Source organism: Ochlerotatus camptorhynchus, unplaced genomic scaffold, assembly GCF_037179485.1.
Source record: "Ochlerotatus camptorhynchus isolate MF236.1 unplaced genomic scaffold, CSIRO-AGI_Acam_v1.1 ptg000010l, whole genome shotgun sequence".
In the NCBI taxonomy this organism is placed as follows: domain Eukaryota; kingdom Metazoa; phylum Arthropoda; class Insecta; order Diptera; family Culicidae; genus Ochlerotatus; species Ochlerotatus camptorhynchus.
This window is the reverse complement of record NW_027040502.1, coordinates 2,729,122-2,752,951: the sequence shown is the minus strand read 5'-3', so window position 1 is coordinate 2,752,951 and position 23,830 is coordinate 2,729,122. Positions and strand designations below refer to the sequence as shown.

The 23,830-nt window shown below is 40.6% G+C and overlaps 1 protein-coding gene across 1 annotated transcript; it reads right to left on the bottom strand.

The window, feature by feature from the left end:
* Positions 1 to 3,539: 3,539 nt before the first annotated feature.
* Positions 3,540 to 8,704, bottom strand: LOC135699789 (ADP,ATP carrier protein 2). The gene is made up of 4 exons (XM_065220118.1): positions 8,563 to 8,704; positions 4,446 to 4,886; positions 4,147 to 4,378; positions 3,540 to 4,071 (listed from the first exon to the last, which is right to left on the bottom strand). Exons 2-4 carry the CDS (start codon positions 4,865 to 4,867, stop codon positions 3,829 to 3,831), a joined length of 897 nt encoding a protein of 298 aa, XP_065076190.1. The 5' UTR covers positions 4,868 to 4,886; positions 8,563 to 8,704; the 3' UTR covers positions 3,540 to 3,828.
* Positions 8,705 to 23,830: the final 15,126 nt, after the last annotated feature.

Genomic DNA, 23,830 nt, shown 5'->3' with positions numbered 1-23,830 from the left:
GTGCGTCGGAAAGAACCGGTACAAGTTGTCATTCGGACACGTGTTTTTCGTCAAAACGCTGAAATACAATCTGCTATCGTTGGCAAGGCTGCTGAAGGCTGGCGTGCACATCGAATTCATGTCAGATCTTGCAATCTTTTCGAAAGATAATGAAACTATTGGCGTTGCGAAGTTGAAGGGCAATCTGTTCTATTTGCGGATGGAAAGCGCACTCCGTGGATCGGCGTTAGCAGCGAGTGAGTATTCGAAGCTTCAACTTTGGCACAAGCGGTATGGACACCTCAGTTTCAAAAATGTGCTGAAACTTAAGAATTCCATGATGGTGTGGAACAACAAGAGGCCTTCAACGATGATGCTCGTGATTCTGGTGACTATTCTACAGCTGACGAGGAAAGCGCATAGGCACTCCCACCACAATTAGAAAGGAAAGAACGCAGTGCTAGTGTTCCGAGGTCAAATGGTCGGGAGTGCAAAAGACCAGGTTGGTTTTCTGATTTTATTCCATACAGAGCTCTTTCTGCTGGTGTGAATTCCCAACAGGTTCCGGAATGCTACACCGAAGTCAACGGTCATCCTAACGAGCGTAAGTGGAGGCAAGCAATCCAAGATGAGCTGTGGGCACTGCAGAAGAATGAAACCTGGATCGTGGTGAAATGTCCCAAGGAGGTACATCCCGTACCGTGCAAGTGGGTATTCAATCTAAACACGAATGCTGACGGACATCAATTGCGCTACAAGGCAAGGTTGGTAGCTAAGACTACGCACAACAAAGACACGTGGATTACGAAGAAACCTTCGCACCGGTGGCACGGTTGACTACCATCAGAATCCTATTGGCACTCGCAACGACGAATGATATGGAGATTCACCAGCTAGATGTCAAGACCGCTTTTCTAAATTGAAAGCTCGACGAGAAGGTTTACATGCAATGTCCAGAGGGGCTAAGGCTACGCCCTGACGAGGTGTGCGGTCACTTTATGGTCTGAAGTAGTCACCAAGGTGCTGGAACAGTCATTTCAACGATTACCTAGCTACCTTGGGTTTCACGCGGTCATAGAATGACTACTGTTTGTATGTCCTCGCCCAAGGAGATGGCACTATCTACATCGTTGTATACGTAGACGGTCTTCTCATTGCTGCTAAAACGGAGGCGGCCATCAAGAATGTAAAACACAACCTGATGAAGACATTCAAGATGACGGACATGAAGAAGATCCACTATTTCCTTTGAATCAAAATAGACAGGGATTTGGATCGTGGATTGATGAAGCTATCCCAGATGGGTCAGATAGAGAGGGTGATTGCTCGTTTTGGAATGGAGAACTGCAATCCTGCTAAAACGCCAGCTGAACTGAAGCTGTAGTTGTGGCGAGCAACTAGAAGATGTGAGTTTTCCTACCGTGAACTCATCGGAAGCCTCATGTACACCTCATGATGGGCACCCGACCGGACTTGTGCTTTATCATTGGATACTTGGCAAGAAAAGAGATAGGATTAGTCTACAGAAAGAAGCCAAAGGCACCACCAGTAGCCGCCTACGTAGACGCCGATTTTGCCAGTGACAAATGTGTTTCCGGGTTTTTGTTGAAGATGCATGGAAATATTGTCGCCTGGTCCTCGAAGAAGCAGACTACAGTTGCAATGTCTTCAACAGAAGCCGAGTATGTTGCCATGAATTCTTGCGTAAGTGAGACCGGATTGATGACTGATCTTCAAGTGACAACGCCGCTGTTTCCGGTACCGATGAAAAATGATGACAACCAAGGAGCGATTGCGATGGCTCAACGAGAGGAAACCAAGCGAGTCAAACACATGGATGTAAAGTTTCACTTCGTCCGTGATACAGTTGCTAATGGTAAGGTAAAATTAATTTACATTCCCACCCAGAAGCAACAGGCTGATTTCCTAACAAAGTCTCTACCCGCACCGATATTTGCCGCTGTAAGGAATAATATAGGTTTAGAAGTTAAATAACTGAGAGGGGGTGTTGAGATCTATTTTTTTTCCTCTGTTCGGGACCTAACACTACTACGACCAGTAAATTGATCTATTGTAGTTTAACCCGTGTCCTTAGTTTAGTGCATGTCGTATTACTCCATCACTATTGAGAAATGATGAAGTATTCGATTTGTTTACAGTTGCCCCTCTTGCATTTATCGCAAGGAACCGACTCTAATTGAAAGCTCCCGCTATTTATACCCTTCGGAGTGTTTAAACACCCTCCAAAGGCGCGCCCCTTTGTCAGTCAAAATTGGATTCCTTAGCAACAAAATTAAGGTATGACACCGATAATGACCATGCATCAGAACCCTAGTCTTAACCACTTCAAACTAGGGAACAACGAAGAGAAGATTAGGAATCACATAGATGAAGACAACTAACTCATTTTTTGCTTTATTTCAAGATCATCCTCGGTAGACAAAGCCGAGTCTTGTCACTATCAACAAGGCATAAAAAGTAACAAGGACTAATATGTGTTCCTTGGATTACTGAAAAATCCTGTTCCCCTAGTTTGAAGTAGTCAGGACTAGGAATCGGTGGTAGATCTTAAATCCCGTAACGTACCACGAAAAGGTGATCTACACACGTTACGGGGTGTTGAGATCTAAGCAAGCAGTTGATTTTAACACTGTACATAAGTATGAGGAACTGGTTGCTAAGCATAAGTAAATAACAAATACATATCAACCAGCAGCTATAAAACTAGACATGTAGCATAAGAAAATTAAGTCAGTAATAAATTACCGCCCGTACGGTAAAAATCGTGTTTCTCTATATATTTTTAATATAGTTATTGGTAATTCTATGTCCAGACTACAGAGTTATAAGCCTATCATTTTTCTTGTTGATAATTATTATAACACCCTTATAACTCTGTAGTATGAACAGGGCATAACACACAAAATCTTGTTCACGGACAACGATTTTGGAAAATAGTCGCAAATTCAAGTCTCGTTTCAAAATATTTTCTTTTCCAGGACAACTTGTACGGAAAGTAACTCGGATCACCAACAACGTCAACCAGTATGGGTAAATTATGCTATGCTCATACTGTAGAGTTTACCGACAAAAAAATGTCATCAAGATAGCCTTACAACTGCTCAGTCTGAGCCTAACATTCCATGCGAAAATTGCAAAAAGTACAAATTGAGGATCGGATGTATGTACAATTTTATTCACAGCAATCGCATAAGCCAATATAGGTTCGAGTTATCATACATTCGAAATATAATATAGTGAAACGTTTGCCGTTAAAATATTGTACAACTTAAAGTCTACTTCGCGGTCTCTTTCGCTTATTGGTAAGAATATCCGAAAATCCTAGTTATGGAAGTCTTCGTCGTCATCAGCCTTATCGCAAGCCGGATTGAGTATTCGTTCCAACATCGTGTCTCGTGGATTTGAGGGATTCGAGCGGGGGAAAATGGGCGGAAAATAATTAAACACTAGATTTCTGAGTTGTTTTCGTCTTTTTTTTCTTGTTTTCTCTGATCTCTTTTGCTACACTTAAAACTTTACTTCGTACTTTTTGTTCTTTCTTTTCGCTGCATCACTTCGATCTTGTTAAATTTGTAGATTTACACGTTTAAAGCGTTTTGTGCATTTTGATTGCGAACACAACAGGCGAATCGCTTAAGGGAAGATGATACGTTACAATAGTTCATATAACTAGAGAGAGAGAGATAATAGGAACTACGGGAAGTTTTCGAGGGCATCGTGTGGGACGGGAGAGAGGAAAGGGAGCAGGTGAGGAAGAACAAAGTAGGAAATGTGCATCTTTGATGGAAGGGAAGAAAACGCATTAAAAGCAGGATGTTGCAGAGGTGTTTACAGAACCTTCTTGATTTCATCGTACAGCACAAGTACGAAGGCACCGCCAGTACCACGGAGGACGTTGGAGAAGGCACCCTTGAAGAAGGCACCGGTACCCTCCTGCTTGGCGATGGTTCCCCAGCAATGCAGTGTGCTCTTGTAGATGATCTCGGACTTGGCACGGCCAGACTGCATCATCATACGACGACGGACGGTGTCGAAGGGATAGGACACGATACCGGCGACGGTGGTGACAACCTGTCGAGGGGGAGAACAAAGATTTCATACGTTAGTCGTTCAGCTCAGGACGTTGTGCGTGTGAGGGATACTAACCTGAGCGATGGCCCAGCTGACGTACCACGGGGTGGTCTTTGGGTTTGGCAGCATACCGCGAGCAGTATCGTAGAAGCCGAAGTAGGATGCACGGTAGATGACGATACCCTGGACGGATACGCCGAAACCACGGTACAGACCAACCAGGCCATCAGACTTGAAGATCTTGCTCAGACAATCGCCGAGACCCTTGAACTCACGCTGGCCACCACCACCGACATCAGCGGCCAGACTGTAAAGGTTAAACCGAAAGCGTTAGTGAATTTTCTACTTTAGCAATTGGAGACCGTGGAACTTACCGGGTACGGGCGAAATCAAGCGGGTAGACGAAGCACAGGGAGGTGGCTCCAGCGGCACCACCGGAAGCCAGGTTACCGACGAAGTAACGCATGAACTGGGTGTTCTTGTCGACACCGCCCAGGAAGATCTGCTTGTACTTGTCCTTGAAGGCAAAGTTCAGAGCCTGGGTTGGGAAGTAACGGATGACGTTGGCCATGTTACCACGCCAGTAGGCACCGAAGCCCTGCTCCTTGGGAATGCGCACGAAACAGTCCACCATGCCCTTGTACCGGTCGGCTTCGGCGATCTGCTTGGAGATGTGCTGGACCTGGAGCAGCAGCTTGACACGCTCGATGGGGGCCACGGCGGTCTTGGAGATGGCCGCCGAGATACCGCCGGCGGCGAAATCCTTCATGAAGGCAACTGGATCGGCCAGAGACATGGTTGTTGGTGGTTAGGGGCTGTAAACGTTTAAAGAAAGAAGGGGATCGTAGTTAGCGGGGTGTTCTGTTTTTTTTTTCAGAGGCCTGAGACATGAGTCTGAGAGAATTTTTAATATTTAATACATCTAAAACATCGCCGGTTGAGCTACGTTTAATTGGGTTGCGTTTGAGATGGGTAACTGCTAGTTGAGCTACAGTATAATGACGAATAAGACCAACATGTGTTGATGACTTGAAATTGTAATTCAAGCTATTTAGTTGATATTTTATATTATTTACTTAATCAGGGTGTCGAATACCTGTAAAAAACCTGGAAAATCAGGGAATATCAGGGAATTCTTTTTAGACCTGGAAAATCAGGAAAATATGTCTTAATCACAGACATTTATTAATGAGTATGACTAAAGGGTGTCCCACATCAAATTTCATCACGGAAAAAACGCCTGTAGCAAATTACACATTGGGTATTTTCTCTTCAAAATTTGGGTAGTAGTAGTTTAGAGTGTATTGTTTACACTGTATTTTTATCGCTGTCAGTTTTTCGAAAGTTGGAAAACAAGGCGTCAGTCGAAACGCAACGTCGCGAATGGATTTTGCGCAAGCTCCTGGAAAATCCTCAACTCTGTCATCGGGACATCGGAAAACAATTCGGAATCGTGCAGTCAACGGTGAGTCGTGTGATTAAACGTTACTACGAAACTCTGAGCATCGAACGGAAGGAGAAACGCGGTCATAATGGATGTTCTATTAGTGATCAGGACCACAAGCGTGTCGTGAAAGTGTTTAACCGGAATCCCAATGCTTCGGTCAGGGATGTGACCAAAAAGTTGAATCTGTCCAATGACCAGGAGGGACTGCATACGTACAAAGTGCAGAAGGCTCCAAATCGTGACGATCGGCGAAATACGGTGGGAAAGTCACGGTCCCGGAAACTGTACACCCAGATGCTGACGAAGCCTCATTGTCTCATCATGGATGATGAGGCTTACGTTAAGGCAGACTTCCGGCAGCTTCCGGGGCTACTGTTCTTCACCGCCCAATACAAGTTTGATGTTCCGCAGGAAGTAAGGGAGCAGAAACTTTCAAAGTTTGCCAAGAAATACATGATTTGGCAAGCGATCTGCTCATGTGGCAAACGGAGTGCGCCGTTCGTGACTACCGGGACTGTAAACGGGGATATCTACCTCAAGGAGTGTCTACAGAAGCGTCTGCTTCCTCTATTGAAGCAACACGAGGGCGCTAAGATCTTCTGGCCGGATCTAGCTTCGTGCCACGGGCCGAGATTCTATCCGCCAGACTATGACTATAGCGACTATAATGCGGCCCGGTTACAACCAGCCTGAGCTGTTAAGAAAGGCTCACATCAATCGAGCAGTTTAAATAGACGTTTCCTACCAGTCGTTCATAACCATGGAGCAATACTTTGAGATTTCATTTTGCAGAACCGCAACAATACACTGTTTCATTTATGTTCACTCCATAAAAATCTACTATTTGTATCCTAAGTTTCTTAAAGACTCTTGCCTCAAAACTGCTCGACTATATGATTAATTTTACGTTTTTATTGGCGCTACCGCTTCACTTCTTTCCAAACTGAGTTTAGGCCGTTTGAGCTGTAAGAGTTTGACAAAATAATGAAAACAAATGCCAACTTGATTAAAACTCTTTGTGACAGTATATTAGCACTGAAGCACTGTTATGGGCACGGGAAGCAGAAGCAATACGTCGGTGAAAATGTGTAGCTGCATCGGCATCCTACTATTATGTTTTCCTTTATTTAACGTCGGTCTCTGTTCCGCAATCTAGTGCCAATCACCGACGGACATCGATTGCCATCCATTGACGGCAATCGAATGTGCAGGAAGGCAGCTTCCACACCTGCGTAGGATATCGCACCCATTCAACACACATGGGCCGGGACCAACGGCTTTACTTCCCTTCCGAAGGAAGACGTGACCAGAGATTTTTATGCCTCAGAAAAATCCCACCGACCTCGGCTGGGATTGAACCCAGACTCATCGGGGTGTTAGAAAGCAGTCACGCTTAGCACTACACCACCGGCGCCGGCTATCCTACTATTATAATTATTGCAATTTTATTGCAAGTCCTTCGACTCCGTAGAGTTTGTAAAAGTCAATTGAGCCTTGTTAAATCAATGATTGGAACAGGGCATAACTTTTTTTTTAGAATTTGTCAAATCTTTGTGTTTATCACAGAAACTACACTCAAAAAATTCCACACGTCATCATCATGTGTCTTACACTTAATTTTGCGCATATTGTGAAACACATCTATTTCATGTGTGAATCGTATGCTATGAACCATGCCTGAACACTATGGATTTGAATTGTGACACACTTGGATTCTATGTGCCTCATATGGTGCTATCAATAGCTTTGCACATCATAGTTCAATATTCTACTTTATCGAATTCTACTTTACCGACTCTAAAAATGAATCGACAAATATATAAACAAAACTGCCAGAGGCCAGAGCTTTCACATATATTTTTAATGGGTCTGATTTGGGATTCGATCATGGACTGTTGAGGTATGCTGCTGCCGGAGTCTTCGTTCGATCTCACTGTGCCACGGTTGTTCTCATATATGAGGCAGGTTGATAGGATAAAGTCACAACTCTTGTTATCGATGTTTACCTTTCTGAGCAAGCAATTCACATCGTATTGAAATGCAAAACACTTTAAATCCATCTGTTTTGAACAGTAGCGTGATTCAATGTGCAATACACTTGAATAGATAGTGAAAGATTTTCAACATTTCAAAGTTTGAAACACTATAAATTAACGTGTATAACGAACATCGAACCAAGGTGAAATACACTTAAAGTAAATGTGATTGTGCATTTAGAAAATCAAGTGTTTAAACACTTCGATCAAACGTGTGAATTTTTTTGAGTGTACCAAAGCATATCATAATTTGCAAGCAACTTACAATCCTGTGGTGGAATCGAGGGGTCCAACAGCACTAATCAGGACAATTTTTCATCAACAACAAATTTGAAAAAATGGAGCATGTGCATTATTGATCTGCTAATATGAAAAGGCTGCTGCAATCTATTCTAGCTGCACAATGCATTAGGTCATAAGTAACATTGATCGATTCTCTCTTTCGTTAATAATTCATCCAAAATAGCTGAGCTTGTCTTAACATGGTTGCGAGGATGCAAAGAGGAAGTCGACTATAAGAATATGTCAATGTTACTGAGGACCTAATGCATTGCTCAGCTTGTATTAGCCTCAGGCAAACAACTTGTCGAATAGGTACTTAATCATCTTCCGTTACGCAACGCTTGTTTTGCATTTAGCACTTTGATTGTTATGCAACTTTTTCGTTGTATAATTGTCCCTTCTCGCGATGGGTCGCTTTTCTAACCGTAACGTTTGATTACTCAACTGTCAATCTTCTGATTAATTATGCAATTTGAAAACTTCATCCCGTTTGCAGTCGACTTTCTTCTACTGCACTTGAACTCATCAAGACACTCGTCAATGCGGAGCAATGATGCTTTGCATCCCTTTAGCATGAGTAGACGCTTTTCCGTTATTTTCACTGCACTTCAATCAAACACATTACGCAACCACTACAATCTCCCGTTCACTCCGAAAACGCATTTCCCTGCAAAACTTCACTAATCCTAACCATTCCGGATCACATCAACACTTTGTCTCTCTTACCTTTCGGGAATCAAACAATGAAAGTTCGCAGTTGGAGTTGCGAAAGGAAGTTAAGCTCACTGCTGGTTCGTCCTGTTTCGAGTGCTTGGTCTTGCTTTGAAGACCGCGAGACAGCAAGTAACCATTAATTGCAGATCGATCGAACAGGGTAGCTTTCCTTCGCGGTGAGGATGCCCGATCACTCTCGACCTTCGCCTCGTTTCTGTCGGTTTTCGGGAAAATGTCGTTTCCCGAATGCGCCGAAGCCGTGAGAAAGAAGCTGTGATCGTGACACTGCACTGCACTGCACAACAGCTGGCAAGTGTGCATCTCGTGCAGATGATCATATGGCGACGCCGCCGTGAGTGACGTCCGTCTCGTTGGCAACGGCCGGGGTTTGTTTTGGAGTGTATCAGCGGTGAAAGTGAACCGAACCCTATCCCTGACCTTGCGATGATCGCGTATTCGATCTTCGAACTTCTCTTTCGCCAAGCGGGTAAAGTTGCAGGGGGGAAATTCAGTGGGAAACCAGTCATTCTGCACTGATAACCAGTCGAATCCCATTAGAATAATTTTCCAATTCAATAAAACTACGATTAGGGCACACGTATAGCGTACTCACAGTACCGCTAGGGCTGAATTCCACACTCATTCGCAAACAACGGCGAACATAGTGCATGCCGCTGACATTAACCTGGAAAACTCGTTTTTGCACTATTTTTAAGTCGCCGCGCCGTTTCAAGTACATGCATATAGAACTTGACACGCGCTATTTGCCTTGCACTTCTAACATAGTAGAGGAACTTCTGCATGCCTAGAGGTAGGTAGGGGGAAGTGGGGCGGTTTGGCCACCTTTAGACAATCATCACCGATGATACCAAATTTAGTGAAAAATTCGATGAGTTTTAACCAAATTGATAATGTCAAGCCCTATTTTGTACACCATGAATACATATTGAATTATTAAAAGTAAACTTTCGAATCTTATGAAAGAAGATTAAAGAAATGTTCGTTTTGTAACCGCCCTGGTGACCAAACTGTAAGAATTTTCTGTTTTCATTAGGATTTAAGAAGGGTCAATAATGAATAGTTTTAGCATGAAAAAATTTAACAGAAACAAATATTTTCTGTAGAATAAATAATCTTTAAAAAGTACTGCCTATAATTAACATAATTAAGGCTATATTTTTGTCAGTCTTGTGAATGACCAAATTTACCAAAGCAATTGCTTTAAAACATGATTTCATATGATACAGCCCTATTTATAAAAGGAATATTGCAAAAATGAAGTATTTAAGTAGAAAATGTTTGAAATATCAGTGGTGCTCACATTGCCCAGAATGGACTAGAAAAAAAAAACAGCGTGTCCTTTTAGAAACCAGTGACCATTCATATAGCTGCTGGAAGTTATAATAAACTACTGATAGCAATCTTATAACATTTTTGACATTTTGAGCTAGTCTATTTTTTTCGATTATTCGCACTAGAGGAAAGAAAAATTTTAGACTAAAATGAAATGGATAGTTCAAGAAGGCTTCAAGCATTAAGCCTGCAACAGATTTTTAGCTAAATATGTTTATTAAGTTAAGCGGGAAAATTGCTCCAATGGCGAAATTGCCCCACGTTCCCCTATAGATATATGCAACAGCATGTGCCGCGATCAACCTCTTGGGCAATTGGCATGCATGTTCAGCGCAATTGTGCATCGTAAGTCGAACGCGATGGGCCAAGGAAGCGGTGGTGGGTGAATAAATTTAGATAACCGATCGATCGACTGTCGATTTACACTATCTCTGTTGCTATTTTCGCACCACTACGGGAAGTAGGATCGATATGAGATATAAGTACCTAGTGACCAAGCGCGGTGGCGGCGTGTGCTGAGAGCTCGTCCTGCTGCTGGCGCGAGGTCATTTCCCCACGAACGAAAATTCCGATGATTGCATGATATGCGCTATTTCCGAACTCGGGGTGGCGTTGCGAGGTTTGGGGGGATTTTACTGAAGTAAACTAGGTTCGATGACAACGGTATGACAATGAATGCTGCATAAAAGCAGAATGTTAACCTGTTTATTTGGTTCCGCTTCGATGCGTAATAACGTGGATTTTTTGACCATGGGTTTGGTTCGAAGTTCATAACATCAACCCAAGCTAATCTTTGAGTGCTCATAAAAATTTTCATATTTCTTGGTTCGTCTGAATCATGTTCAACGAATTTTTGCGTCAAATAGTAGAACCAGTCCTAGTACGGCGATGGAAATTCCAGAGGCTTTCAAGGATATTTAAGAACACCCTTGAAGTAGACACAATAAGCCGGTCCTTGATTGTTAATTAATATCATCCGTAGAAAACCTATTTAGGCCTCCCTGAACCAGTCAGCAAAAGCGAAGCTACAAAGCAAGAACATATTGAAGACGGCAGGACCGATTCCCGGCCCGGTTGAGGATTTGTTTGGGATGGAAATTTTTCCTTTCCTGAGCATTAAACTATTATGAAAGAGAAAGTGTTCAAAGAATACCTAAGAAGCCAACGGTAAATGAATATACGCGTATTTCCAGGAACAGTAGAACTTTAATAGACCACGTTTATTCAAATTTTGATTCCATTTGTTCAGTTACGGATACTGATTTGAAAATAACCGATCATGAGACCTTAGTGATTAATGTCTTAGACCATGTTAACGATAACGATAAATTTGTAAAATTGAAGTGCTGGAGGAAATATTCGAAGCAAGCTGTTTCGAATCTTGTTGAGAGGAGCGTGGATTTTCCATTCGTGGCTGTTAACTTACATGAATCTACAGCTGTTCTTAATAACGCTTTGAAAACGTGTACCAATCAACTAGTTGTTTCTTTGACAAACTCGAACAGCTGGTACAATTTGGATCTTTTGCGTCTTAAACGGAAAAGGGACAAATGGTACCAAAATTTTTGTAGATCTAATAATGACAATCATTGGACTAGGTACACACACTTATCCAGTCAGTAATTTTTACCGAGTTTTTTAAAATTCAAAGATGCGAAAATGTGTTCCGAAAATTTACAGACTTACTTCTGTTAACCCCGTTTAATGATGAAAAACAAAATTTGTCGATTTTATCGAATCTTTACGAATAACCACAGACAAACAGACGTAACTCTTTGAAAAAGTTGTTCTTGAAAACATAGTATCTCAAAACATAGGACCTCAGTAACGACATCTCTCTGGCTTCTCGCGGAAAACAAGCTTGCTCGCTAACTCGCAAACAATATTGCATAAAAGTTCTATAGAATGTATAGAAACGTCAAAGTGATCCGATGCCAGCGCTGCGGCGAGTAGTTCGCGGAACTGATAATGTTCAAATCAACAGTTAAATGCGTGAACGAAGATACACAATGAAGAGCTACGTCTGTTTGTCTGTGGAATAACGGTCATTTGAATTTTAACCGAGTTTTTCAGTAATTCAAAAACCCAGCAAAAAAATACTGACTCCTGTAAAAAAATCTAAGTGTGCACAATCGCGCGTAATAAGTATTCACAATCGAGAAAGAAAACTCGTTGTGAATATGTTCAAAGGAATATTGATCAGCATCAAAACAGCAGCAAAGAGTTATAGAAAATTTTGAAATCTTTATTAAAACCTAGTAATTGCAAACCGCGGTCCATAACTTTTAATGGCACATTAGAACAGTCAGAACAAGTAATTGCATCTAAGTTTAATGATTATTTCGTAGACAGTGTTTCATTGATTAATCAATCTATTGAATTGGTCGATGAACCTGACGAAATAAAACAGCCAGTTAATAGTAGTTGTAGATTTGAAGTTTTTCACCCAATTACATTAGATGAACTTAGAGTTAATTGTTTTTCATTAGGAAAATCGGCTGGAGTAGATAATGTTAATGCTAGAGTTATTCAAGATTGCTTTCATGTCATTGGCCACATCTTTCTGGACCTTATTAATGAATCATTGCAGAATGGACATGTGCCACAAATTTGGAAGGAATCCTTAGTGATTCCTATTCAAAAAGTTGCTGGAACGATTAAAGCCGAAGAGTTCCGTCCCATCAACATGTTGCACACATTAGAGAAAATTTTAGAACTTGTTGTTAAAGGCCAGTTGTTGGAGTTTTTGAATACCAACTCTTTGTTGATACCAGAACAATCGGGATATCGGGAAGGTCATGCTTGCAACGCTGCGTTGAATTTGGTGTTAGCAAAATGGAAAGACAACTTGGAGCGTAAAGATACGATCGTTTCTGTTTTTTTGGGTCTGAAACGCGCTGTTGAAACAATTTCTAGGCCCTTACTGTTAAGTACAATCAAGCGCTTTGGAATTACGAGTACTGCATATAACTGGTTTGAAAGCTATTTGTCTGACAGAACTCAGCGGACTGTTTTTAATGATTCTGTTTCCAGTCCCGTGGGGAATAACCCTGGAGTGCCCCAGGGAAGTGTATCAGGGCCCCTTTTATTTATTATGTATATTAATGACTTGCGACGTGTTTTACGCTTTTGCGACATTAATCTTTTTGCAGATGATACTGTGTTATTCATTGCAGCTAAGGATTTAGAAGTTGCCGTCTCACACTTGAATGAAGATTTGCAGTATCTAAGTAGATGGTTGAAGTGTAAGCAGTTAAAATTGAATACAAGTAAAACTAAATTTATGGTAATTTCGCGGAATCGATTAAATAAGAACGTCTCTGTTGTAATTGATGATGAGACTATTTATCGCGTTCAGGAGATTAAATATCTTGGTGTGATTATTGATGACTAAATAAAAAAAAATTGATAAATATTGATAAATAAAAAAAAGTATATAAGTATCGTCAATAACAATGGTACTTAACCATGCACATTCATTAGCAAAATCACGTAAGTTATACGTGATACTCATGTGACGTTGAAGCTTGACGAAATGAGTGCATCTACATTAGAATCACGTAACTCTTACGTGAAAAGTACGATGGAAAAAATCTACGTATGTTTTCACGTAGCATTGACGTGAAGATTATTTTGAGTGTAGCTAATATGCAATAAGCAAAAAGCTTGAAATTCGACGAAAAGAAGAAAAAGCGTCGATGTTCCCAGTGGAAAACGCAAAATAACACCGATAAACCGACATGAACGACCATAGGAAAAACAATAAAAATTTTGACCAAAGCACACTACTGACATCTGGCTCCGTGTTTGCGGGAAATATTTAGCTAAGCCATGAACCCGCATGTAAAAGTTATGAATTGGTTCGTGTCTGATCTATTCTGAACAAATTACATGCTCGATTGGCTCCCGTCATTGTCTTCGCCAGAATATGAATATAGTGACTATAAATCTGGGTTTAGACAGGGCAAGTCAATTGATCAAGTCAGGTGAATTCAACTGACTTGAACGCGAATTGAACATGTAAACCATGCCATTCAACTGACTTGATCAACTCACTTGAATTGAAAACCAGACTCAACTTTTCAAACCAATTGAATTCAACTGAGTTGATCATTCGACTTGCCTGGTCTAAACCCAGCTTAAGGTTCAATTTACTTTGATGCATTTTCGAAAAATTCAAAAGCAGTTTTTTTCGACGCATTATTTCAAATTGCTAAAAGCTTGCGTCATTTTGTGTAGAATAGCAAAAGGAATCGAATAGTGCGAGCATTTTGCAATCTGAACTAATGCGTCGAAAAAAACTGCTCTTCAATTTTTCGAAAAGCATCAAAGTAAATTGAACCTTAATAATGACGTGTGACCAACCGTTAGATTTACGGTCATAACTCCAAAAACGTAAGGGTAAGATGATTTTTCTTAGTGGCATTAGTTTTTGTTTTGCGGATTGTGCAGTCAAATCAACCGGTGGAAACTCACGATTTTAAATTGGCTCACTATTTGACTAGCCTATTGGTCCCAAGCAACCTACCCCATTCCAGTTTAAATTCTAGTACTACACTATGTTTGTTTTGATTCGCTATGATGGTTTGACAGATAAAATGAGGGGCTCGTGGATTTTCCCATGTTTCGAGGGGTGCATCGATTAGTTTGGGACCGAAGAGAGTACTAGAGCTGAGCCAAAACGTTGAGCACGTTTCTTCGGGACCTTCTGATCTTAGAGTTACCGCTATGGTCAAATGCCGTTCATAAAGCATTATGGCCGAGAACGTAATATTGGACTGAAATCTGTTTGATTCTAAAATAGTGTCGTATTTAGATCTTCGGAATGCTCTTTACAAATCAGTAACCTTTACTTCAATCTTCGTATTCATCATCCGTCACTAATCCATTGCACCCAGCCCAGTGGCAGGCGCGTAGGTAACATGTTATACTAGGCTGGGACACGGATATATGAAAAAAAAAAAATAATTCTCGTTCCAGTATGATATCCGGGCGCCTTCTAGGTCCTACAATAACTGTGTAAAATTTCAGGTCGGTCGGTGGAACTATATTTTAGCGCCAGCGGTTTTAATTTTACATAGGATTTTATATGGGAAAACTTACTTTTTCAAATAAAAATCTAGTGAGGTCACCCATTGTCCTCTAAAAATTAATCAACCCATGTACTCCCTAGGAAATTTTACAAGGAAATTGAAATTGAACACCGCAAAACGATTCGACGCTTGTGGAAAAAGTTATTTAGCCATTACTGATTGCTAACCAAACGAACAGCTCATTATTCTTTTTTTCTAGCAGCACTGCCAGCTGCCGCCTGCTGCTATCTGCGCGAGGGAGTCACGTTGTGTGCGGGTTCACTCAGCATGGAGGAAAGCCTATATCATGCGCAAAGAATCTTCGATTTTGATGAAACTTTACACAGGTCTCCGGTATAGTACAACAATTATGTTTCACAAGGGTGTATTTGCTTTGGCGCACAATTTATTCAAACCTTATCAGTCCATGTGCTGCTGCTCAGACTTCAATATTTCATCGGCTTCATTTTTCGGTGGTACTCCACAACTTGCAGTAGGTATTCATGTTGTTCGACATTCTTGGTTCTTGGTTAGGTCGGAAACAAGCTTTAAGGCCCTTTCCGCGACATCATTCACAACCCAAAGAGCTTGAACTCGGTACTGCGCTGTTAAGTAAAAAAGAACCGCCGTCACTTTCAATAATTTTAAATCACTTTTTTTGTTCAAAATCGAAACAATGTTTATGAAAATATATCACTCTCTTTCGGTTGGTAACAGTGAATACATTTTCATGAACATGACACATCAACAAAAAATAACTTTGATCTTGATGATTTGTTATATTTACTTTTTGATTTACGGTTTAGCGACTTTGCAGTCAATTTAATTGTTTATAGGAAAGTTTGAACATACTGAGAGGTAAGTTTTAAAAGTAAGTAAGTAAAAGTAATTGATATTCATAAACTACGGCCCGGTGGTCGGAGGTGAGGCCGGCAGCTCAAAAATGTTATAGTCATACTGTACTGGACATATTTCAGCATGTAAGATGTACAACAAAAATGAGCTGTGTTTGTTCACATCGACTGATACTGAGTGGTTGCGGTACAAGCACATATCGTCGATAATAGACGATTGTTGTGTATCAGAGAACGCTTGCGCAAAAAGACTAGGGTGGGGAACGGATTTGAAACTCAAATGTCATTAGCCAAATACATCCGTAGACCATAGGTTCACCGTTGTATAATTGGCAATGCACCCGTGTACTGAATGGGAATTGTGGGTTCGAATCCCACCGGTGCCCTTAGATTTTTTCGCAAATTTTCTCACACACACGTCTCTTACCGATGATATGTGCTTACCTCTTAGTAAGTTCAAACTTTGTTATATTTACTTACCTCTCAGATAATTTTGATTTAAATCCCAATGTTCAGGGTTTTCACCGAGAAAATCGGTGGAGATGTTAATTACAGTAAAAACTCTCTTGAAGCCACAGTAATATAGTCCAAAAGGGTCGAATGGTCACTGATGTTAGTTCCTCTGACGGGAACTTTATTCTCGCTGAGTTTGGGTCGTTTTCCAGATTTATCAATCGATTTGTTTTTTGGTTCATTTAAAGCAGCTACCATCTTTACTTTTTCGTCTATTTCTACTTTTGTATCGAAAAAGCAAGGGCCACGTTCCATTCTGATAAGTACCATAGATGATTTTGAAAGGCTTTCATGGCAATCAAAGCGTAATGTTGATCGTGAAAGTTGTGGAGATCTGCCCAAAATTCCAGAACCACTCGAGGGGCCGAAACAGAACTACTTAGACGATACCAATATCGAATGAAGCATTGCGATAGAAATAGAGCCAAAGTTGTGTAATGCTTCCAAAGAGACTGATCATCGAAGTTTACGCTGCACATCCACGATTTCAAAATGTATATTTGGCGACCCATCCACCTCGCACGGCCGAGGATACCTGCCTAGTGGAATCTTAATCCTTTTGGTGGAACTCCACCCAAAAACATTACGACCAATTCGAGGAGCTCTTCGTAATCCGATCGTTGTTGTTTTATCAACAGCTGGTCGTTACAAAACGCGATGGTTTCGTCTCTCCATGGTTCAGTTAAAGTCCTCAGCTCCGGATCATCCATAACGGTCCGGAATTTTCGGTTGCTCCGATTTTGGTTGAATTATTTTTTGAATTCATTGAAAGAATCGAGATTGTTCGACTTTGACTTAACGCCATATATTTCAAAAACGTGTTTGAATACAATTTCGGCGCTGTGATGGCGGCATGCCAATAGTAACAAGTTTCTTTTCAGTAGAACTGGAAGATGGGTTATAATACCATTTTTTTTACGCCAGAGTTAACACTAGTTGTATCAAAGCTCATTTCAACTATTCATTCCTGCAGACCCCACTCGTTGATTGTCTCCATTATCGCAGCTGATTCAGCAACTTGAACTTTACGACTGCTCTCAACTTAGTGTTCTATGAGCACTTCCACAGATGTTAATTGATAGCTTTCTAAACCTGTACCATTTGTGCATTCGTATATTGTGTGGCAAGTTCAATGTTTCGCTATATGCCCAGGGAAGTCGAGGATTTTTCCAACCTGAACAATTCCTTGACCGGACCGGGATTCGAACGCATCCGCCTTCAGCATGGGAACCCCACATTAGAATGTCTTCCATGGTATTTCTCTTGAAAAAAAAGAACTTCTCGGTGAAAACCCTGAACATTGGGATTTAAATCAAGATTATCTGAGAGGTAAGTAAATATAAACATATATAAAGATCAAAGTTATTTTTTGTTGATGTGTCATGTTCATGAAAATGTATTCACTGTTACCAACCGAAAGAGAGTGATATATTTTCATAAACATTGTTTCGATTTTGAAGAAAAAAAGTGCTTTAAAATTATTGAAAGTGACGGCGGTTCTTTTTTACTTAACAGCGCAGTACCGAGTTCAAGCTCTTTGGGTTGTGAATGATGTCGCGGAAAGGGCCGTAAAGCTTGTTTCCGACCTAACCAAGAACCAAGAATGTCGAACAACATGAATACCTACTGCAAGTTGTGGAGTACCACCGAAAAATGAAGCCGATGAAATATTGAAGTCTGAGCAGCAGCACATGTACTGATAAGGTTTGAATAAATTGTGCGCCAAAGCAAATACACCCTTGTGAAAAATCACGCTTGTTTCCAAATGACCCCCGTGAAACATAATTGTTGTACTATACCGGAGACCTGTGTAAAGTTTCATCAAAATCGAAGATTCTTTGCGCATGATATCGGCTTTCCTCCATGCTGAGTGAACGTCACACAACGTGACTGCCTCGCGCAGATAACAGCAGGCGGCAGCTGGCAGTGCTGCTAGAAAAAAAGAATAATGAGCAGTTCGTTTGGTTAGCAATCAGTAATGGCTAAATAACTTTTTCCACAAGCATCGAATCGTTTTGCGGTGTTCAAAGAAAAGTTTCCTTGTAAAATTTCCTAGGGAGTACATGGGTTGATTAATTTTTAGAGGACAATGGGTGACCTCACTAGATTTTTATTTGAAAAAGTAAGTTTTCCCATATAAAATCCTATGTAAAATTAAAACCGCTGGCGTTAAAATATAGTTCCACCGACCGACATGAAATTTTACACAGTTATTCTAGGACCCAGAAGGCCCCCGAAAATCATACTGGAACTGGAATTTGAATATTGTCCCACCCTATTGTTATACCGTGACAGCCCAGCACAGCAAAAAAAACTATTTGAGCCCGGAACATGCTGTCTACAGTCATACGCTGCTGTTGGTATAGGTCTTGTCACTGGCCTGACTGAACCAGCTCATCATTTGTTCAAGAAATCACAGTATATGATTCATAAAAAAAAATTGTCAAGATCAATACAGTAATTCATCTAGAAATACCACATTGAAGACGAGGAAGAACGGGAAAAACCCTATGCGTAGATAAACTGAATTGGACTGCAGCCATATTCTCCGACCAGGAATCAAAAATATCTTTATCATGAAAAAATTATTTACGACATACGAGTGAAAGAATAATGGGTGAACAGTACCGGCAAGCAACAACAATAAAGCTGTTTGACAGTTTGTCTGCAACAAACGCGCTTGATGACATATTGCTTTATCGGAAGTGTCGGAACACTTGAACAACTTAAAAAAAAAATCCCCATTGATTTACATGTATCGAATGTGTTACAAACTAACTTTCCATCAATTTTATCTTTTTCCTTTTACAATCGCTACGATCAAGCTATAGCATATTATTTGCTTCAGAGAGGGTTTGTTATGACAATCGTCACAAGCGTTTTGTCTATATTGTTGAGCATCTGATGGAGTTATGCATAAGAGAAATGTATAACGCTTCGAAGGTCGCAGATGCCTTAGTGACGAAACAGCTCGCTAGACGTCATTATCGTCATTATGCTTAGAAGTCTGTGACCCCACCATTAATATTTGTTTCATCATTGCCAATTTTTAACTTTCTACGGAAATTCTATTTTCCCACTATTAAGCGAAGGCACCGGCGAGCCCTTCCGAGAGGGAAAATTTCCTTCTCGGGGATTTACCTCTTCCTGGTTACTTGAGCCGAACGACGTGCCTGGAACTAACGAACTAAGTGGAAGCGCATCAATGGGGCACGAAGCGCGAGCCAGGGATTTTCTACAGCGGATGTTTTTTCCTCGCATACGTGAGAGTGCCTAATGCACTTAGTCGCTGAGAGTCATCCAGCAGCGGGCAATAAATAAGCAGAGAGTGTCAATCAACTACAGGCGACCTGCGTCGGTTAGAAACATGAGTCCGAAAGACGTGGGAAGTTTACTTGCGCGCTCTTATCGGGGGTGAATCGAAATGCAGTCTGGTCTAGTACCTATACCGCGATGTGTATTCAATTTAAGTCGGCACTTTGAGGAATTTGCAGAGCAGCAAAAAACTGCATTATTCTAATGTACATATTTTACTGTAATACTCTGCCGCTCATGGCAAGTCCGTCCCATAGCACAAATCAGCAAACCGAGAAAAACGCGTTTTAAGTTTGCTTCTTATGCGTTTGGCTGTTTTTTCAAACTTTTCAAGAAGAAACTTGTTAAGTTTATCCAGTATTATGAAACTATTAACTGCCACTTCCGTTTAAAAACTCACTTTTGACATAAGCGCAAATGGGACCGACATGTGATGAGCGGCAGTTGCTGGTAGGTACACAACCAAGCGTTGAGTGTGTTTTACACACTTCCGATTAATTAAAAAATTGCTGCAATCATGTTGTTTGGCTAATTAACGCTGATTGGGGACCTATTATAGAATAAATGCATGAGGGATGACATGCAGGAATGTACGAAGGTGACAAATAGCTGCAGATAATGGTGCATGTTTACTTTAATCAGGTCACCCGTTAACTTCCTTGAAGAAAACATTAGTTTTTTTCCATACTCTAAGTATTAAACAGTTGATACATACACAATCTGACGTTCATAAAACATGTCATGAATATTGATTGATGGCATGCAAAAAAGAAAGTTGTATTTGAAATTTCACCTATGAATGTGTTTTAAACACAAATAAAATATAAGCTTAAAGGATGAATTGAGTCAACGGTTTTCTATGTGGTCTAGAATATGAGTTATTAAAATGGAAGCACTTGACCTAAACATTAACATAAAGCTAATATTAATTTGAAGCTTGATCGTTAAATACAATGCTTCAATGATGTATTCAGTTATTATAGATTGTTGTGAAATGTAATAATACGGAGCACTTCCTAAAAACTTCAACTATCCCCTCGATTAGTTGGGTCATTTGAAAACTGTTATAAGCAATTTGACAGTTCGATGTTCATGTATAACATTTGAAATCCAAGAAAAACTTAAACTTAGCGGCGCCGGTGCACAGTGGTCTAAAAGTGCCAAAACGTGCGTTTTTTAGTTTATGCAAAAACGGTCCATTTAAGCCATATATTCAAATGTAATCAACCTGGTTTGCCCAATTTTGCCCAACTTCGAACTATTGACCTTGGAAATAGTGCTAATTTTGGATCAAAACCTTGAATATCACAAGAAATATTGAAGATAGGGACTTGCTTCTTCAGACAAAATGGCGTATTAAAAAAAAAAAAAAATAAACATTTGTGTAGAACATACTAATGTCAAAAAATTACTTCCTGAACAGTTATTTTCAAAAATTGATTTTCTGAAGGCTCTTACCAAAAAAATGACATATCTCTGTAAACGTAACGTTGACGTCTTCAGCAAAAAATATTTGTTTTAATATTGTTTAAAACTTTGCTCAAGACACCATTTTGCTATCCCGCAAATCAAAAAAAGTAAATTTTTCATTGCCCTGCTAGGTGGATTAATCATGAAATGGCTAAGCTCAAAAGAAGGGACTTTTTAGGTGGACAAACTTCTCCCAAGACACTATATGGCTTAAATGGACCGTTTTTGCATAAACTAAAAAACGCACTGGGTTCAATCCCAGTCGGCACCAACGGGATGTTCTGAGCAGTGATGCAAAATATCATGACACTCACCAGACACTCGTCTTCGCATCAACCGACTATCGCTGACAGAACATTTTGTCACGCAGTGAGAGGTAGAGCCATGGCAAACAACAATAACCAGTAATGGTCGCTGCTCACAAGCAAAACGTTACACTCGCTGCTGATGGTGAAAAGCTAAGAGAAGAGGTGACAATACATGGGCGAAAATGAACCACTTTTCTGTCAAACGTGAACCAGCTCCTGATTGGCTGATTTCATGCGAGTAGGATAGAGATAGAGATAGAAATAAAAGAGGAAGAAGCCAATTGTCACCTCTTCCTCTTAGGTGAAAAGCACAACGAAAACAGTGAAGTCTTCTGCAGTACAATCATGAGAAAAGGCGAAACGACAGAACAAAATAAAAACAATGTCTACGCATTCCAAGTTCGTCTCGGTAGGCGCGACTGTGTGAGCTACAAACAAAGCAGGCAACATTAAACGGAAGCTGTTGGGCTCACTCACCAACACACTCACATAAGCAAGCAAAGCAGCACCTGCTTCAAAACGAGCACAGATGAGTGTCGTGATTGTCGGGAATGACCAGATCGGTTATGGATCACAACCGAAGACGACATTCACCAGTTGCTTTTTACTTCTTTCGTCAACTTGATGGATGGTCATGGAGAGAGCTACCGAGAGAGCTACAACGAGCACATTGATATGAATGTGCAAAGCGTTACTACCATCAGCTGTTTGGCGATCGTGATTGTGATAGGTTGCAACTCTGGTTCTGAGGCATAACATCTCTGATCACGCCTTCCTTCGGAAGGTAAGTAAAGCCATTGGTCCCCGGTTCATGAGTTGATGGGTCGATAGGTAGGCTGCAGGTGTGGGAGCTGCCTCCCTGGCGTCGGGAGCATTGGTGCTCAGCACGGAAAACAAGATCAACGGAAAACAAATCAAGAAAAAAAAACTTGTGATACCCGGCCACTAAGGCTGTGAACCATTTGCCGAGTTAAATTTAACTCGTGGTTAAAAGTGACATTTCGAAAGTTATTCTCTATGTTCGAAAATCCTTGTGCTGTCAATCGACCGGTTTTCGAGAAGAACTCAACCACGATTGTCAAAATTTAACTTCTTGTCTGTCAGAAATAACCACGGATAGCAGGGTTTAACAGGGTTTAACGATAACTTTCCATCTGTCAAATTTTAACCAAAAGTAAAAAAAAAAATCACCAAATGGTTCAGAGCCTAAGAATAACTCAGAGAGCGAGTCAATTTCTTATACAACTAACGCACATATACAATTGAATACGCACGTATATCTGAGACTGTAAGTAATCAGTCTTCGGAGAGAGAACTGTTCGCAGCTTATGGGGGAGAGTGTGAATCAGAATTTCCGAACGACCATACAACCTCCTTAATATATCAATTACTGTGGCAGCAGCAATCGGCTTCTAACGCATTCCCCTTCAAACAACGCTGCAATCTTGCCAAGTTTCCCGAGTATCCACATGTTTCTGTAGAGTTGCAGAACGAGCTGTAGAATAATGAACAATCACGCAGATCACCTGAAAAGTTTGGTAAGTCCCGTGGCATCACTTAATGAAGCACCACCATTGTTGACAAACGTACCTTTCCCCTGTGATGAAACTGGGATGTGGCTTACGATTGTATCTCACCGACGCACAGTGGCACGAATATGAATAAAGACGGTCAAAAATATTTTCTACCCTTTTTCGACGTTTTAGAGACTGGCTGTCTTGGGAGAAGTTGCTCAAAATTATATCTCGCATCTTTTGAAATACACACCTGAATAATCTTTAAGCTAGTATTACACATCCAAATTCTAACTTTTTCCAGTTACGAGATAATGGTTTCATGTCTTCCACAAAGTTGCAGAGCAGTTGATTTTATGAACATTTGCTAAAGACACCAAATTTCTACATCATAACTCTGTAGAGCTATAATAGATTTTCTTTTAAGACTACCTTAATATTGGTTTTTTGAGTTAATTAGTGCTTTTTTCAAATTTGATCAATTTATCATGTTCTAAAAAATTGTTGGCATCATTAAAATATACAACTTTGCTGAATACACCAATGCTTTTCATTGACATCTATGTGATATACAGCCCATCAAGCGTTTTTGTGACGTCATATTCAATGGCTCGAAAAGAGGGTGGGCGGGCCCTGGCGGGGTCTAAAACTGGTTGTATTTTGAAGATTACCTTATAAAATAGTACTTCTGAAAATTTCAGCGTTGGGTACTGAGGGGTACCTAGTCAAATCTCGATTCGAAAATGTCAATATTATATACAGCTCATCGGACGGTTTTGTGACGCCATATTGAACGGCCCGAAAAGATGGGAGGCGGCCCCTGGCAGGGATTAAAACCGATTGAATATCGAAGATTACATTATAAAATAGTGCTCCTGAAA

What these genes read in the sequence shown, in the direction of transcription:
- LOC135699789 (XM_065220118.1), bottom strand. Translation starts at nt 4,867, where the DNA reads ATGTCTCTGGCCGATCCAGTTGCCTTCATGAAGGATTTCGCCGCCGGC. An exon ending in CTTGATTTCGCCCGTACCCG is followed by an intron (nt 4,379 to 4,445) that starts GTAAGTTCCACG and finishes TAACCTTTACAG; the next exon opens with TCTGGCCGCTGATGTCGGTG. An exon ending in TCAGCTGGGCCATCGCTCAG is followed by an intron (nt 4,072 to 4,146) that starts GTTAGTATCCCT and finishes CCCCCTCGACAG; the next exon opens with GTTGTCACCACCGTCGCCGG.